This window comes from Molothrus aeneus, chromosome 2 (genome assembly GCF_037042795.1).
Source record: "Molothrus aeneus isolate 106 chromosome 2, BPBGC_Maene_1.0, whole genome shotgun sequence".
Taxonomy (NCBI): domain Eukaryota; kingdom Metazoa; phylum Chordata; class Aves; order Passeriformes; family Icteridae; genus Molothrus; species Molothrus aeneus.
The window spans coordinates 106,944,621-106,960,097 of NC_089647.1; the positions used below are offsets into that span (position 1 = coordinate 106,944,621).

Below are 15,477 nucleotides of genomic sequence, written 5' to 3' on the forward strand. Positions count from 1 at the left end.
GTGGGAGATAGCTTATTAATTTTAACCAAAGTTCTCCTCTAGATTTTATTTTTAGAAAATTAATCTCCAAGTGTCAGTCTCCCATACCCCACAACTCTTTACAGGAACCATCTCTATTTTCAAAAAACCTCTTTTTTTAAATTATAGATATATTTGTACATGCATTACAGTGTTGAAGGTATTGATTTATGGAACATTTTGTAGTAACTGGTATTTTAAGATCAAAGCATACTAATTTGATCTGGGCCTATTCTTAGTTTGAAGAAACCCCTACTTACAATAACTAGACTACAACTTCTTCTAACAGATAAATCTCACTTCAACTGAAGTTTATTTTAAATTTAATACAGAAATTTTGTTTCCTAGGAAAATACAATGTTTTTACATACTTTTTAAATTATCATGAGACAAAATATCCAATAAAGATACATGCATTACTGTGCACCAGCAGAAACTCATCAGACTATATGCTGAACATTTACCTAAGTAATCTTTCTTCTTCCTTTGTGATTTTAAGACAGGCAAAACTCATTTCATTCTCTGTGTTGATGCATCAGACAAAATAATGCTGTTATAACTGATGTCTTCTCAGTTGTCCTCCATCAGTGATTATTTTGAGCTATTACGTACACAGTTCCAAAGGGCTTCATTCATCAAATTACAGAGTTAAAAAAAGCATGCTTAATTCTAGCCTAAAGCACAGACTGTGGACATATCAAGTCCCAGCATAAAACACACATGAGAAATTTGGCAAAGAAAAACACTCAATTGAACCTTGATTGTATTTGAACCTTAACATTTTAAACATTCTTACAGAAGAGATTTATCTAGGAAAAAAAAAAAAGCCAAACCACAGTATTATTAGTGACAGACAGAAAACTACACACATTCTGATCTAGTGGCAAAGAAATCTATGTGATTGTCAGCGTAGACCAACAACTACAATTTGCCAGTGGCCTGAGGCATGAGGCACTGTAATTATAGAATATTAGCACAGGAAAATTATTTTATTTCACTGTGTTCTTCATGACAACAAACCAAACAAACCTCCACAATAAAAAAAAACCAAAAAAAACCACCAAAAAACAAAAACAACAAAAAAAAAACTTCACCCAAAAATAAAAAAAGGTAGAAAGCTGAAAGTCCATGAAGCAAGGGAGAAATGATCTGCTCAAGCAAGACCAGGGCACTACTTATAGAAGCAGTATTTAGTTGTGAAGAAGTATTTAGAATATTGCTTTTTTTGATGTGTCTCTATGCTTGGGGGTGCAAGGTGGTAGCGTGTTACATCCAAAGCTTTTGAGAAGTAAAAATTGTCAAAAAAATAGGGTCACAGACCAAACACCTCTGTGTTTATTACATATCTGCAGCACCCACTCTGCTTCTTCTCACCTTGGAAGAAGCTGGACAGGAGTTCTAGCTAAGAAATGACAGAAGACATTCCAGTACCTCATCCAAAATTCTCTCAGCATCACATGAAGAACAACAGCTGTGGTCAGTGAGGCTTATCAACTTAAATAACATTTTTACAAGTTCAGACAGTGTTTTACAGAAACATGCAGTAGTATGTCTGAATTACACCATCACTAAAAATCCAAGATGATTATGAAAACCACCTGGAAATACAAGGATACCTATTCTCTGTTCATTATACTACCCCTACTTTTATTAGTAAAACATTTTTTATGTCACCACTGCTAGATTCTGCAGATATTTTAACACAGCTCTCATTTCTATGCATTTATATACTTAGCTAACATTGCTGAACTAATACAATAGCAGCTGCAATGCAAGGTTACTACAGAGCTCTTCATAATTGCAAGATTAGTACTTCAAACTATATTATAAACTGCACACCCTTCATAGTAGAATGTCTTACAATTTCTTTTGTAGCATATGTGCCCTGCTCCAAATCACATCTATTTTAGATTTTCCCACCAATAAGAGGCAGAGCCTATTTTGTCCTTGAGTCTCTTAATGCAGAATCCTTCAAGCCATTTATTTCCATGGAAATCTGTAAAAGTTACTGATTATTGAGTCATCTCTTGTTAACTCAATTGCTCACAGGTCAAAGAAACAGTAATAATTCTATTTACAAATATGGAAGATAAACTGGGGTTAGATGGTGTCTAGTGAATTTATTATTTTTGTTGACTATTTTTATGTGCTTAAAGAAAAAGCAGAACTTTCACCTTAACAGTGGGTAAAGAAGAAATGCAGTGTAATCTTGAGGGTAAATATTTGTCAAAACAAAGTGCAGAGCAAAATATTAAAACAATAATATAGCTCAAACTAGCAAGCATTTGGAAAATGTATGTATTAAGAGTTCATTCATATAAGAGTTCAGCCTTTCCACTGTTAGTTTTGAAGGTATTTCCACAGACCTGCTCTCATCCTGCAGCTCATATCTGTGCTACAAACTAAAGACAAAGCTCCTGAAGTGACTTGATGGTGTGTCCAGAACCAGGGCTGAAATTGCTGACAAACAGCAAAGCAATAGTTAAAGGGTTGTGATGTTAATGCTGCACTTTTAATTGTGAATCCTGTAGACTTTCCTCTTGTTTAACCAAAACCATTCCTGGCTTTGACAACCAAAAAGAGTCTTAAGAAAACAATGCTTTTAAATTTTATTTTCTAACCATTGTATGATTTTTGTGCAACTGAAATAAAGATTTCTAGGCTTAAGAGAGCTTTTTTTTTTTAAATATTCTCAAAAACATGATATTAAATGTAGCTCTTGTGTCTTGTATGTCTCCTGCATCTAAAAGAATCCAAAAATATCCCCCCCACCTTCACACTGTACCGGGTAAAACATTGCTAAATTTTAGGGCACAATAGAAAAAAACCCCAAACTTCTCATAATCCCTTGGAATAAGACATATCAGCAAGGGTATTAAAACTAACTGAAAACCAGTATTACAACTGTGTACAACTACTGAGTAAAGACACAGTTGACAACATCAGGAACTACAGTGCTGAGAGGTTTTTTCCCCTCTTCTTTGTGCTCCAGTATGGTAGAATCCAATACTGTTGGGATACAGAAGTATGAGAAGTCAAGATCAAACAAAAAATTTATCAAATGACAAACTGTCTGAGTCTCATTATCACTTAATAATTGTGCAAAAAACTCATGTCATCAGTGCAAAATAAGGAAAAAATATGGAAAATATGACTGGGATGGATTAAATGAGTTTTTTTTAATCAGGCTACACAAAGTATAAGAAACTGGATAATTACCCAAAAAGGACAGCAGAAATTATATAACTTCATAGCCTATTTATTATCGGGCTAGCACAAACAAGCACAAGGCCCAGGAAAGTGACAGCAGGGAAAAGTTCATTAAACCAAGAGTCAGATGTTCATTTCTAGAAGGAAGCACACAAACACTTCTGCTGCTATCACACTTGCACTCAGTTGTTGTAAGGGGGAGGAAGACAGCTCAGATCTGTTCCCAGATGCAGTTTCTGAGAGATCACTCCCTACTTTTCCTCAAAACATCCTTCTGCTCCACTGTGGCATAAGTATTTTATGCCAAGGTAAAACATAAATGCCATTATACAGCCAGTAACATGTAACATGTGTTGCTGTTTGCTACATGTCCTATTCCTTTCTGGTTAAAATTTCTGAAGAATGCTCCAGAAAAAGTGAATGTGCTACAAGGAACATAATAGCCTCTAGTATATTTTCTATAGTTTGTTTGTGAAGACCAGAATCATGTTCCTCCATAAATTCAGTACAGATAAAAAGCTTACAAAGAACCATTTAACTACTTAAAAATGTAAGTCCAGGTTTTTAGGCATTCTTAAAAGATGTAGACAAATCTTAATGTCTTGATCAATTTCAGCTTTAACACAACCAAATTGAAGTTGCAGATATCTTTATCATTTGGTTAATTTGCTTAAGATATTTTAAGTCTTTTGCTGAAATTGCCTTAAGTCAGTTCATACCAGCAAAGATGGCAAATACCTTCACCATCAATTGATACTGAGACATAACAATAGCTAAAAATAATGAGTGGGAAAAATAGGGAGTTAACAAGTTAGAAGAGTATTCAGTGATTATGTTATTTATACCTGAAATACTCTAAATTCAAGAACAAAGAAAAACAACCTGGACTGCTTACACTGAAAACATTCAACTAAAATATTTTCTAAGGTAGGCAAGTCAAATTTACATCCAGAAAAACACAGTTATCAGAAAGGAGTGAAAAATCAGTCAGAAATTTTCCTTAGTTTTATCAAAAATAGTGGGGTTTTTTTTAATTAAAGAAAAAAATAAAATAGCATTAAAAAATACAACTGTGGTATAAGTTTGCTATATACTAGCTTTTCCATTCAGATCTGACCAGAAATCAATATACAAACAATCTGGTTTGGGAAAATAATATTTGGCAAAAAATACTAGTTTGGAGCTAGCAAAGCAAAATTTTTATTATTTGAAACAGAGAAAGCATTATCAAGACTTAAAATATCTTACCTGCATAATCATAAATGCCTTACAACAGGAGGTCATTAAGAATTACATTGGGATACTTTGGCCTAAAAAATTTGATTTGCAAACACATTTCTTTCTTTTCAATCTTTCCCCCTAATATATAGGTCTTTAACAACTTTCTTCTAAATAGAACCTTCTAATATCCACCCATTTTCTCTACTTGATCTTGCTTTTTCTTCTTGTCATCTTTCATACTCTACCGTATGAAAATACAACAGTAACAAACACCCGATAGACATTTAAACTTACTTACATTTCACTCATTGACAGGATTCAATCAAAAAGACCACAAATATTTTGAGTTGGAAGGGACTCAAAGAGAGAGATTACTGAACCCAATTACCTGCTCCTTGCAGGACTTCCTAAACTCTGATTAAAAAAAAAAAAAAAAAAAAAAAAAAAAGCATTCCTAGTAGCCAGTACAAGGGCAATAGCAGGAATGATTATTTCTGTATGAATCCAAAAAACAATCCAGATACAAAAGCTTTACCTTACACAACATAGCTTTTACAAGAAAGACATAGATGTAAATTATCTCCATCACTTTGATAGCTGAAATGGAGATCAAATTCTGAAAAATTTTTTAAAAGCTGCTCATGGGATAGACTTAAAATATCAACAACCTTAGTAATAAACTGACTGTTTCTCGTGGGACAGACTTTAAATATCATCAACCTTGGAAACAAGCAAACTTCATATATAACCTAGAAAACCTGTTTGGCTGAGTGCAAATATTTACTTTCCAAAATCTAATTGCTAAGACAGGCTCCCCAGACATCTGTTTCAACATATATCAATCATCAGTAATTTCAGAACAAAAATAACCCCAAACCTTTTCTGACTACTACATTGGTTGAAGAAAAGTAGGCGTTTACTGAGTAGTGGCTTCCTGTCGCAGACATCTTTTCACTAAAAATCCTTTCTTTAGGATTTTTCCTTCTGAGAAGCTAAGGGGCCTCAGAGACAGGATGTAAACAATGGTTATCTGTTGCTGTGGAATGCAACAGGTGCACCTGTGATTGGCCCATCTTGGATGTTTATAATTAATGGCCAATCAAGGACCGAGCTATCTCAGACAGAGTCTGAGAGAGCTGCCTTTGTTATCATTCTTTTCTTTTCTATTCTTAGCTTAGCTAGCTTCTGAGGAAACCCTGTCCTTCTTTTTAGTATAGTTATAATATATATATATCATAAAATAATAAATCAAGCCTTCTGATCATGGAGTCAACATTCTCGTCTCTTCCCTCATCCAAGAGCCCCCGTGACCATGGTCACAGCTTCCTTTCTACTTAATATTTTCAAAATTGAGACAGCAGGTACTTAATGAACAAAACTAGATTTTAAAGGGTTCACAAATTACACATGTGCTGTTTTGACAGGTATTAAATTACATGAAAACAATGTTTCACCACTGCATACTCCCTTTTACTGTAATACATTAGCACTTTGCAGCCAGAGAAGAGTGTTGTTACACAACACGGTGTTAGGAGATACCCGAGCACCTAATTAGGAGACTTGATAAATACACAATGTAAAATTACAGAAAGAATTTTCTAAAACCTTCAAACAAGATTTTTCCCTTGCACACATACCAGAAATTCTGGGCTTCAATCTAGAAATAAATTTACTATCACAAACAAAACAGTTATAGTTCCTCATATTCATGCTTTCAAATAGGTGCAAATTGTAATTTTCCTTTGGAAATGTTTGCAGAGGGGAAAAAAGAAATAGGTGGCTAGCACTGTAAATTACAACACTGAATAGCAAATAATTACAGCAGACATTTGGAAAACCACCAATGTTTAAGAGTTTTTCATTTGTTGGCTAAACAACTGCAAGTATCTTTGCCAAAACCAGAATAAAACGTCTAATCAGAAGTGACTCTTGCGTAGAGAAAATAACTTATTCACTAATCTATTTTAAGAAGAAAGTTTAACCAATTATAGAAAACACTGTGACTGCATCGATTCAGTTGCACAACTCAGTTTTCAATTCCAATCTCATTCAGAGTTTACAAGCTCAATCCCATGCTTTAGCAAGTAGAAAACCTCTTCTTCCTCCAGTGGTTTGCCAAAACTGAGTTCTAGAAATTAAAGTGTGTACTAGGCAAGAAATTCTGTGTCATTCAACTACATATATATTCAACATTTTTCTGAGGGAAATGCATGGGTTACAAGGTTATTAGTCAACAACTGAGACATGTCCAACAATATTTAAACATTGAGACACTCAATTCTATCTTTAAATTAATTTTTGCATTTTGTTAAATACTATCTCTTCCCATGAAAAACTCACTGTGAGCGAGTCACTGAGAACAGCACAAATATATAGAAAAGTTCAGTTATAAGTGGCTTAATAGGAAATTTCATGAAAATACAGTAAAAGTATCATTGTATGGGAAAAAAGCAACAATCACCTAACTAAGTGGACACAGGTGAGCTTTATATACACACACACACATATATATATGTATGGCCTTGGAGTAAAGAATGTTTTAAGAATATCCTCTGAGGGAAAATTACTAGTCTGTCAGCAAAGCAGAAACTATGTCAGAGAATTTATAGAAGTGTACGAAATTCAAGTGAACGTGTGAGAAACAAGGAACCCTTCAAACATGACTGCTTAAGGATGTATAAAAGATAGTCAAGGTAAAATAGGTAATCCTATTACAGCTAAGATTAAATAATAGTTATATGAGACATCCTCTTGATAAAATTGCAATATATAGAGAAATATAAGTCATCTTAAAAAATATGAGTATCTAGAATTTGAATACATTTTTTGGATATACATTAAAAGGTAATTTGAACTCAAGATCTTTCTAGAAGATATAAAACCTGCAGATGCTCCAAATCTTCAAAACAGAAATCAACAGCTTTCTGAGATCCAGTTCAGTGCATGTGCAATAAAACCCTGGTCCCAAAGCTAAAGAAAATTGCTTTAGAACATGTATATATAGGCAACTTTATGCTATTTCAATAGAGCACAAAGGTAGCACTAAAAGTAAAGGATTTTGCTTCAATTTATAATTTATCCCACAAAATGTTTAAATTCTTGTGCCAAGAAACATTCAAGTTACTATATCATCAAATGCATGGTAAAACTGTTTTTCCACTTGAAGAAAAAAAAACCAAACACCAAACAATGTAATTTCCACTAACCTTCAGGATCAAGGAGTTTCTCTATTCCCAGGTGCTGCTTGGCTATGGAGAATGCATGGTCTAATCGTTGTACAGGTGACTGCTGAGAAGCAACAGCATTCCAATCAAACAGGTCTGGTCTAAAGTAAAAATAAGAAGAATAAGTTTCTTATTTTTTAGTCTTACCTTTACTGATGTATTTCTAAAGCTAAGCATCAGCATCAACTTTTTTATTCTCGTAATGAAAGATTGTGCTAATTTGCCCTGGGACTAATGAAGCTCAGTTTCTAATGTGTTTGCATTCTGTTGTCATCCATGTCCACCACAATCACATTGTCCATATTTATTACACTGGCTCCTTCATTCCAGTCCCAAATAACGCTTGAGTGGGAAAGATCAGGTGCAGTGGCCATGAAACTGAGACTGGCACGTGGCAGGACAAGTGGGACAGAACTGCTGAGGCCATCTGGGGGCCTTCCTCCTCTCCCCAGCTACCAGTCTTTCACTTCAATTAGTATTTCTAAGAGTGCAATTGCTTCTGAGATTACCAGCTCACTGTTACAACAGACTAAAATCAGTCAACAGGTTAAAAAATCCATAGAGTCATAGAAACATTTGGGTTGGGAAACACCTGTAAGAACATAGAGTTCAACTCTTACCCTTACACTGCCAAGTCACAATTTATATGCTTTTACAGGAAAAAACAGAATGACCAAAACTGAATTATAGCTCAGATGCAGTCTGGGACCTTGTATTAGCAGCTGCACTATTTGCAACATAAATAATGTTAGTACAGCAAAATCTTTGGCTTTTCATCTAAGAGTTATCCATAAGGAAATCAGAATATGTTATCAGGCACTCTGGAGAAATAAAGTTTAATCAAATACCCTGTGATTACTGTTCATGTAATATGAAGAAAAACAACCATGCTATTTGTGACTTCAATACAGTGCTCTAAATCAGGGGACATTTAAATGTATCATTTCAATAGTGATAAATCAAGCACATTATTTACACCATTTAAATTTTGCAATTAATGACAGATTTATTCACATTTTTATTAATTTTCGTAGTTAATTTTAAATAGTGTCCTGAGTCATAATAAATGGAAAAATGTTCACTACATCATATAGTAATGTCAATAGAGTAAAGAAAAATACTCCCTTTACCTAGTAGTTATTCTCTAGTTATGCACCTTTGCTGTCTAATTTTTTCTGAGGGGACTGATTTTCATAGTAACAACTAAGTTATTCCAAGTTATTTTGCTCCTCTCTGCATAGATGCTCAAATATTACAATTTTCTCCCTCCCACATGCAGAATAACTCCAAAATACTAATCAATTTTAATTTAATATTAAATCTGTCTGGGGACAGGGTGGAGAAGGGAGAGGAAACTTAGTAATCTCTGGGTTTACCCAGAGATGAATTAAGTCTGTGATCCTACAGACTGGTTTGTGTACTAAAACACAGGAATGCAAAACACACACTATGTGTACATAACTAGTAAAAAATATTTTTGACCATTGTCATTTAGCTGGGAATGGAGTTACCACTGTTCATAGCAGTCTACACAATGCTGTGTTTTCAATTTACAGATAAATAATGTCCAGAGCAAACCAGGTATTACTGAAGTGTGATCACACAAAATCAAGACCTCTTTTTCCCTTTGCTCTACCTTCCCCAAACCAGTGGGGACAGATGGGCAAGAAACTTGGGACAGGTGACCCAAACCAGTAAAAGGGATATCCCATGCCACATAACTTGCTCAGCCATAAATAGCTGGGTAAAAGAAGGGAATGAGGTTGAGGGTGTTTGTCTGGGAAGGTGTCTCCTGCTTGAAGAGTGGCTGGTACCAGTTACTGCCTTTGCATCACTTGTTTTTCTATTCTTCTTACTTCCATGCATTAAAAGAGTCCCTATTTTGACTCAAGAGTTTTCTAGCTTTCTTTTTTTCCTATTCCCTTCCCTGTCCTGGGGAAACAGGGGGTGAAGTTCTCGAGTAGCTATTGGATACTCAGCTGCTGGCTGGGGTAAAGCCACCACACCCCTACATCTTATTCTGCAAGCACACAAATATTACTCAAATCCCTACTCCAAATTTAACACTAGGCATAGGATGCACATGCTCATACAGCAAATTTAGCTAAGAGAACACTGTAGTAACCACAAAGTTGTTGATTTTGACTGTCTTAAAAAGCTTGACAAGAATGTGTCACACATATACTACACAGACTAGAGTGTAAAAAGATTATTTGGTAAGAAAAGCCTTTAGGACAAGGAGAGGAACGAAATGTATACAAAGGACTACCTTCCCCTCAAATTTTTCTTTTTTCCTTTTTATTTTTCTGTTTTAATTTGGCTAAAAGTTCTAAGCACACCTGCAATGCTGAGAGCAGCACATTATGTTCACATAATCATTTTTGTTTGGTGATACAATATTTTATATATGGGAGCATACTTTTAATCAGTTAGGACTCCACTGGACAAGAACATGAATATTTACAATTGCTCCTTGAGGAATGTCACAATATTGTCTTATCCCTCCTGAGAAAGCCTCTGTGATCATTAATAATACCTTAGATCGTCAATTTCATCCAACTTTTCAGTTCTATAATCCAGGAGAGTATTTTCAAGTTAACCTACCAAGATAGTCTAAAATTATTATCATGACTTCATCTCTGGAGGTAGGACTCTTAATATAAGACACACAGAATTTTTGTTAGTTTGTTTTTGTGGTTTTTGTTGGATTTTTTTCTTTTAACAACCAAATGCTCCAGCACTCACAAGGGTTTGAAACAACATCGCATCTCAACACCTGGGTTGAATTTACGTGCTGCCTGTATAGAGAACATGCAGCACTCCACTCCACTCATTACAGATGGCAAAAATTGGAACCCTCTGAAACATAGCCAAAAAAGAATTTGTAAGATCTAGTAAGTTACTGTCAGATTTCTTATCCATTTTCTTAGTATTGTACATAAAGCAGACAGCACAGATTCCAAGATAATTTGTAAGTATATGGCCACCTACTGCAACTCAGTTCTGATAAGCACCAGTTTAATTAAAATAAAAATAAATTCAAAAAGCTCTCTCTACTCCAACAGCAATTTAACTTTCCAGATTTTCACTTTGTTGAAAGATTATGTTGCTATACACATTTCAGTAGCTCTATCACTAGAATAACAGTGTCATAATGTCAGCTTGAAGCAGCAGCTTCTCTGTGCTATGTGTCAGGATGTTTCACTGGGTGTATTTATGTGGCAATACTGCCATGTGTGATTGTGGGAAATAATATAGCCTAGAAGATTAATAATTGTGGTAAGTGGAAAACAGCTTTTGAAAATCCCTGAAACAACACTTAAACTGATTTTCAAATTACAACTGTTATTAGCTTCCTAAGGAGTTTTAAATACAGGAGTGAGAAGGTATGAAATAGTAAAGCAAAGATATGAAATGGAATACTGATTCTCTGCCTTCATTTGTCCTCTCCATATTGTTCAAATAATACCAAGGGAGTTGGAATTTATTCTCATATCTGCAGCTTGGGTCTTGCCTGATAGGGAGGGAAGGGAACCCATGGAAAAATAACTAGCATTTCTCACTTTTGTTCCTGAAAAATACAACACATTTTCAAAGAAGTTAGAATTAAGTAGAACATGCTGAACTTTATCTAGCCATTCACTGATCAACTCAAACAGCACTGGTCTTAGATTAGTTTATGACACAACCATGGAGAGCAAAATTGAAAAGATTGAAGGCTTCAATGGAGGAGTTTGCATTGTAAAAATCAAACTTTCTCTTGAACATACATTAATTTTTTTACAAACAGTTCTTTCCTGTCACGAGCAGAAATACAAACAATAAAAACAAAAAAAGGAAAAAAAAAAAAGGAAAACAAATCTGAATTTTTTCAAAACATATTTCCAAGAAAAGTAAAGTAAAAAAAGAGACCCCCTACATCCCCTGTGACCCCCAGTTACATAACCTACAACAGAACTAGTTCAGCCAGGGTGAGAAAATTTATACTATGTATAGTATACTATATGCTATGGACAAACAAATCCTGACAGACCTCTATGCAAAGATTAAAGTCATGGATAAGACAAGCCACAGTTTGTGATTACTGTAGACAGAAAATAGCCATAGTTAGACCATGAAATCTATCATCTCTATTTCAATAGAAAAGCTGTGTGTTTGTTACTTTACCTATTTATACAAAAATGTCTCATATATGTTCTCAGATCTCTCAAAATTGAAAAACGTCAGGAGAGAGTAACTGATACATAACCTAGTGATTTGCTAAAAAAATTATTCTTTTCATACCTCTTCATCCTATTGTTTTCTCTTTTTCTTTTCCTGTAAACTAGTGAAGATTTTTTTTTTTTTTGCTTCTGTCCAGGACCTCTTTCTGATGTCATTTTCCTTCCCTTCTCACTCTAGCCCCCTGAAGTAGAAACAGCTGCAATGAAGTGCTCATTTGTAAGGCATTCACCTGGCCTAAGTTCAAGCATTTTAAAGAAGCAAGGAGGAAGATAATGAATGCCACCTGTTCCCACTTCAAAATCCTGATTACAGGACCAGGGGAGAAAAGAAAAGAAAAAGAGCCCCAAAAAGAGGTAAAGCTCTTTCTCATATCCACCTGGAGGAAAAAGATTTTAAGAAGTAAATGGGGAAAGGTCTTTGTGATCTGGAGCCTTAAGAAGGGAGAATTTCAACTGTAGAAGGACTGACCTCTCTTCATCAGCAAAATATTTTAGTTTCTGTATATTCCTAGGGTGATGATGCCAGTCCACAGCTGTTGCCTTGGTTTTTGTTTTTTTTTTTTTTCAGTTCAAAAGATACAATTCAAGAGATCATGTGCCAAGCTTATATCCTGAAAATTCACCCTCTGGGCTCACTAATGCGCCCTTGGAGATTTGCCAGGTGACCTGTGTTCCACTGCTTCTTGCACTCAGTATTGAAAGCAATTGCTAAAGAGCCTAAATGTCCATGGAGACATGGTGATTACAGAGATGGAAAAATCTGCCTGAAGTAACCCCTAAATAAAATGACAGAGAGAGAGCATTAGAAAAATCGGATCCAATCAAAATAGCAAGCTGAATGCTAGGGATTGGTGGGATAGAAGACTATGAGAAATAAAGCTTCCCACTGCTCCCCCAGCATACTATGTGGTCAGTGCTTCATGAAAGTCTCTTACTTTATCTCAATCCATTTAAGGATGTACTTAGAAAATTCATCCAGATGCAAATTTCACATTACTGTCTGAACCTCTTTAAAAAAAACAAAACAACTACAAACAAAAACAAAAAGCCACCTGTTCATCACTGAAAACATTATATAAGAGGAATAAAAATATCACCACCCATAAAGGAAAAGAATTGGTTTGAAAAATAAATAGATTTCATGCTACCACAAAATCTACCCTCACTTTAAGAGAGTCTAAATATTTTGGAAAAATCTTTGGGTAGCATCACTCTTTCAGTGTTGGAGAGATTTTTGATGTTTGGCATTTTCTGTGGGGTTTTGGAGGTTTTTTGGTTTGTTCTTGGTTTGGTTTTTGTAGAAGTCTAGGAATAGAGCTAAAACTGGGGAAAAGTGCACACACAGGGCACCAGGTCCACTGCATGAATTAAATATCATACCTGATTTTCAAACTATAGCTATCCTTCCTTGTGATTAACTCTGCTTCCATTTCTGCCAATGCAGAGGAATAAAGTCAGAGGATGAAAAGGGAAAAAAAGAAGAGAGCATCTGGACACAACTTTATGGAGAACAAGGAAATAAACAAGAAAGAAGTGGAAAACTGGAGAAATAGGGAATTCTGACCAAAAAAAGAGGTAGAAACCGGAAAAATTGAACAGGGAAAACAGAGGAGCTAAATTCAGAGGTGTTTGTCATCAGAGTGTTTATCATTATATGTAAATAAATCACAAACCATTTATAAAACATAGGATGTGTGAGACACCGGGTTTCTCTGAGAATTCATGTAAATAACTCTTGGACAACTTTTCTTCAGTGTATATTAAAACTGTCGTCTTTAGGCACTAAATCTAAGACACTCTGACACCCAGGTCTCTAATGTACCTGCATCTTAGAGTGATTGAATTAGGCTCCTTAGAGAAGGTTTTTTATTATTATGGGATACAGTTAGGAGCTCACAAGCATGGAATGTCCTAGTGTGCCTATTTAATTGATTCCATCTGGAATCTTGAAGGACAATTCAGTGTTCCCACGCACTAAACATAAAATGCAAAGTCAACAAAAATCAAACATCATTGGTTCATCTTAAAAATTACTGCATCAGGGCTTTGGAGGAAATGAGGAAATGAAACTCTTGCAGAGAACTTAGTGATTTAAGTCCAGAAGATGACTGGTGTGTCTTGGAGACTTGCCTCCAGGAATCTGACTGAACACTTGCCATTTCCCAGATAAGTGCAGTAACTACTGGGCAAGAGACAAGACTTCTGTGGAGTAATTCTTCACTTCTATTGAAAATAGGCTCACTGTGCAGAAAGCTATGCAAGATTTATGGCAGCAGACAGTAGAAGAGTAAAAGCAGGCTTAAGTTTTGCAGCCCTGAATTACAAAACCTGAATAAAGCGCATAAATTCCAGTAAGCAGGAAATGAATGTTCATCTGGTGAACTTTGCTCTGAACTGAACACAGCAGTGCATAAAATCTGACATAGGACACAGAAATTTGTCTAGACAATCCCAGCCTGGTTTACTGGCAACAGCACTCCCCAGCCAGGGACTGATCCTGAATAAATTCCTCTGTTCAGACTTCTGAATAAATACCTCCAGAGAAGGACAAAAAGGAATTTCTGATTACTGATTTCAGACACCAGATATTACATGGTCCTGCAGAGCATGCAATCTGAATATCTGAGTATCAGATACCCTAATCAGGGATCAGACAGTCTGCTATTGTTTCTAGGTGGAAAGACATTGTGGAAAGATGACTGTGGGTAAAATCAGAGGCAATGGAGAAGTTATATTCACATCTTAAGAGAGGTTGCAATGGTATGGTAATTTTAGGGAAAAATACAGTTGTGGTTCCCTGGATGGAATGCAGTTGGTGTGTTTGAAACCTGTTCTGGGATGAGTCTCCACATAGTGGGATTGTTTGCCAGTGTTTCCCAATGTCTTGGGATTTCAGAGCCCTCCTCACCATCTTGCCTTTATTCCCAGCTGCCACATGGAGCAGCATGTGGAAACAGTCACCATCTTTGTCTGGGCAAGCCACATGTACATGACCTGCAGGGAGTGTCTGTCATCTTCTTGTCCCAGCTGCCACAGGGAACTAAGTCAAGGGGGTGACCATTTTTTGGTAAGAAAAAAAAAAAACCCTCTCTTCCTGTATACTTTTTAAAATCATTATTGCTGTTCTTCTTATTCCATTGATGTTTGCTTTCAATAAATTGTGATCCCAATCCAAAGTCTGCTTTTGTTCCTCCCTTGCCAGAGGGGGCAGAGGGAAGGGAGAGGCTAATTTGGAGTTTAATTTCTGGATGGTATTTAAACCACAGTTAAAAAGTTCAACTCCCTAATAACTTGAGCAGTCAGTGGCATTGCAGGACAGTCCCCTTTAAGAGAGAAGTATATACTTAAGGCATCAGTAGTAGAAGAAAGAGGTTGGGAGGTTTATCATACTGGGAAAAGCAATCCTGCTTTAGAAGCAGCAGTGGCAAGAACTAGGTTTTTTATATATATTGACTTGCACATCTTCCTTAAGCCACATACACAGAACCCCCAGAGAACTCTGAATCTCTAGAGGTAGAGTTTTGTACAGCATAGACTAGAAAAAGGCAACTTCTGAGAGAGGCTAAAAACTCAAATAAGCT

General features: G+C 35.6%; 1 protein-coding gene across 1 annotated transcript in view; it reads right to left on the reverse strand.

Moving 5' to 3' along the window:
• The window catches only part of DMD (dystrophin), a 1,043,102-nt gene that overhangs the window by 756,640 nt on the left and 270,985 nt on the right, over positions 1 to 15,477 (reverse strand). Inside the window, exon 7 of the mRNA XM_066545460.1 lies at positions 7,656 to 7,774. Within this exon, the coding sequence (XP_066401557.1) occupies positions 7,656 to 7,774 (119 nt within the window). The remainder of the gene's footprint in view (positions 1 to 7,655; positions 7,775 to 15,477) is intronic.